Source organism: Musca vetustissima, unplaced genomic scaffold (genome assembly GCF_032173495.1).
Source record: "Musca vetustissima isolate MV318-11 ecotype Yass unplaced genomic scaffold, APGP_CSIRO_Mvet_v1 utg5546, whole genome shotgun sequence".
Taxonomy (NCBI): Eukaryota; Metazoa; Arthropoda; class Insecta; order Diptera; family Muscidae; genus Musca; species Musca vetustissima.
The window spans coordinates 51,487-54,308 of NW_026887166.1; the positions used below are offsets into that span (position 1 = coordinate 51,487).

General features: G+C 38.2%; 1 protein-coding gene across 1 annotated transcript; it reads left to right on the top strand.

Moving 5' to 3' along the window:
- The first annotated feature begins 253 nt into the window (after positions 1 to 253).
- On the top strand, positions 254 to 2,028 carry LOC133334762 (pickpocket protein 28-like). The gene is made up of 2 exons (XM_061543087.1): positions 254 to 344; positions 734 to 2,028. Exons 1-2 carry the CDS (start codon positions 254 to 256, stop codon positions 2,026 to 2,028), a joined length of 1,386 nt encoding a protein of 461 aa, XP_061399071.1.
- Positions 2,029 to 2,822: the final 794 nt, after the last annotated feature.

A 2,822-nucleotide genomic window follows, 5' to 3' on the forward strand; every position in this document is an offset into this window, starting at 1 on the left:
GTAATTATACATCGCTTATGAAGTCATCGTCATCATCACCCGGTACAGCAATGCCACAGGTTGAGGCAAAAAAAAGTCCACAGAAGGTGGTTCAAAGCGGCAAATCGAGGTACTAGTGTATTTGAAAGCTATAAAATAGCCAACAGGATATGCAGACACTTTTAGTTTAGTGAAAATATTGAAGAATAACGTAAAACGATGAAATAGTTCGGAAAAAAATTTATATATAATAGTTCTTGAATAATACCTCAATATGCCAGACAAATTACAACACCAAAAGAAAAACGTTGACAAAACTGGCTCCAATGATTCCGCCATTGATTTGGAACATTCACCCAAAATCCGTAGGAACTCACTGCGGAAACATATCAAAGAAATCTATATGGAATTTTGTTCGAATACTTCCATCCATGGATTTCAATATTTTGGCCAGAATCGGCCACTCAAGGAAATCGCATTTTGGATTATAATTTTCATCATCACATTATATTTTTGTACAACGATTATTGTGAAAATCTATGTGAAATGGTCGGAAACCCCAGTGATAGTGAGTTTTTCGGAGAAATCAACACCCATATGGAATATACCATTTCCCAGGGTAACTATATGCCCGGAGACGAAGAGGGCCATTAATAAGACAGGTAAAAGCAGTAGGATACATTCGAATCTTAAATATATATTTTTAGGGATATTAATTGGGAGCCAGTTGTTTTTTCTCTCTCTTCCTTTTCAGATCCCACCTACTTCGAGTTGGTACAAATATTGGACACTTATATAGACAACGATAACCGTTCGTATTTTTCAAATTTTTCTCGTCACGACCACGAAGATATTCTAACATTAATGCAAATTTGTCAGTCCCGTATTGAGGGTATTCTCGCATTACCGGAAACAAGGGAAAACTACACCATCGACTATATTGGCAATTTAGATAAAATGTTGCCGGGCTTTCAAAAATATTTCTTCTCCTGTAATTGGTTTGGCAATCAAGTCAACTGCAAAGACCTGCTAACAAAAGTCTATACCGATGAGGGTATCTGCTATACCTTTAATAGCCTAAAAGCTGATGATTTATATCACGATCGGGTGGTGCGATCACAAATGAGAAAAGAAAAGAACTACACAAAGAATGGCGGGCAGAAACTGGCCTGGTCATTGGAAAAGGGATATGCAGCGGGCAGTGATATTAACACCTATCCTGTGAGGGTGTTGAGTTCAGGTTCAGCGGCAGGATTTCAAATTACCTTGCAAACGTTTACCAATGAGACGGATTACACCTGCAACGGCCCGACCCAGGGTTTTAAGATAATGCTAAACTCACCCGATGATGTACCCTCGGTGGTCAAACATTTTGTTCGAGTCTCCATGGATAGGGAAATTTTGGTGGCGGTTAAACCAAAAATGATTACCACTTCGGCGAATATTGAAGCATATCACCCTGAGAAGCGGCGTTGCTATTTGAACAAAGATCGCCAATTGAAGTTCTATAAAATCTATACCCAACGGAATTGTGAACGCGAATGTGTAACAAATTTCACCTATTCGGAATGTGGTTGTGTTAAATTCTCCATGCCTCGAACGGCCGATATGCCCATTTGTGGTGAGGATAAACTTTGGTGTTATCGTCGTGCCCGCGACAATTTGTTGATGAAACAATTTAAGGAGGGTTTGGAACATTCCGAAGGCAATGGCGGTTGTAATTGTATGCCCGGTTGTACATCGCTGGAATATGAAACGGAAATTTCGGAGGGTAGTTTTGATTTGGTAAATACCCTCAAGGCTTTTGATAACTACGAAGATTATTATGCCCAATATCCGGGTGGTAAAATGTCTGTGGTACAAATCTATTTTAAGGATAATCAATTTATTACCTCCCGACGTTCGGAATTGTATGGTATAACGGAGTTGTTGGCGAATTTTGGCGGGGTCTTGGGACTGTTTATGGGTGTTTCGCTGTTAAGTGTGGTGGAAATTTTCTATCATTGTTCGCTGCGTTTGTGGTCGAATGTGAGACGAAATAATGGATAACTTGGGGGGTGGGAAATTGAGACCTGAAGAAAGGTTCTGATTGTCTAATAGTAGATAATTTTTAATAATAGTTTTAAGCCTACCAAATTAATTGTATACACTTCTAATTAATTTCAAATAAAATTTTATTTATTTTTGATTCAAAATCGTTTAAAGCAGTAATTTACATTCGAATTTTTCCGCAGCGACATTTCTTTGACGGTTTCTGTCCCAAATCAGATCACTAAAACCATCATTTGAGGTCTCTGAAAACTTTTGTAGCTTCAGCTGGAAATTTACAGATACATTTGTAAACCCGCCTTGGAACCTGCCAGACCAGGTTAATAAATTGCTACCCCCTATTTGGCAAACATATTTGTGGACCAGCCTTGGAATGTGAACTCTAGAGGGATAGGTTAATAAATTGCTATCCTCTACGTACTCTTCTTCTTTGGGGTTCGTAGTCGAGGAACTGAGTGCAGAATAATTTTAAGACCCTGAATCGCACTACTAAAGGTGTAATCGAACTCCAGGAGGAAACTGCTTTCCTCTACTCATAGAGAAAATTTTACAGATCTATTGGTAATTTTTTTTAAAAAAAATTTCAAGGGTTATCGAAGGCTTAGATTTTTTTTTTAAATCGTTTTTCAATTTTCCTATAAAAGGTCTCATGTTCATGGCTTTGAAGCATTTGATTACGTCAAACACATATCCTTTGATGAGAGACAGTTTATTTAACACCCAGGTGGTAGGTACAGCAATGACACAGGTTATGGCAGGAAGTCATGCGAATGTAAATACAAATTTCAAAACGA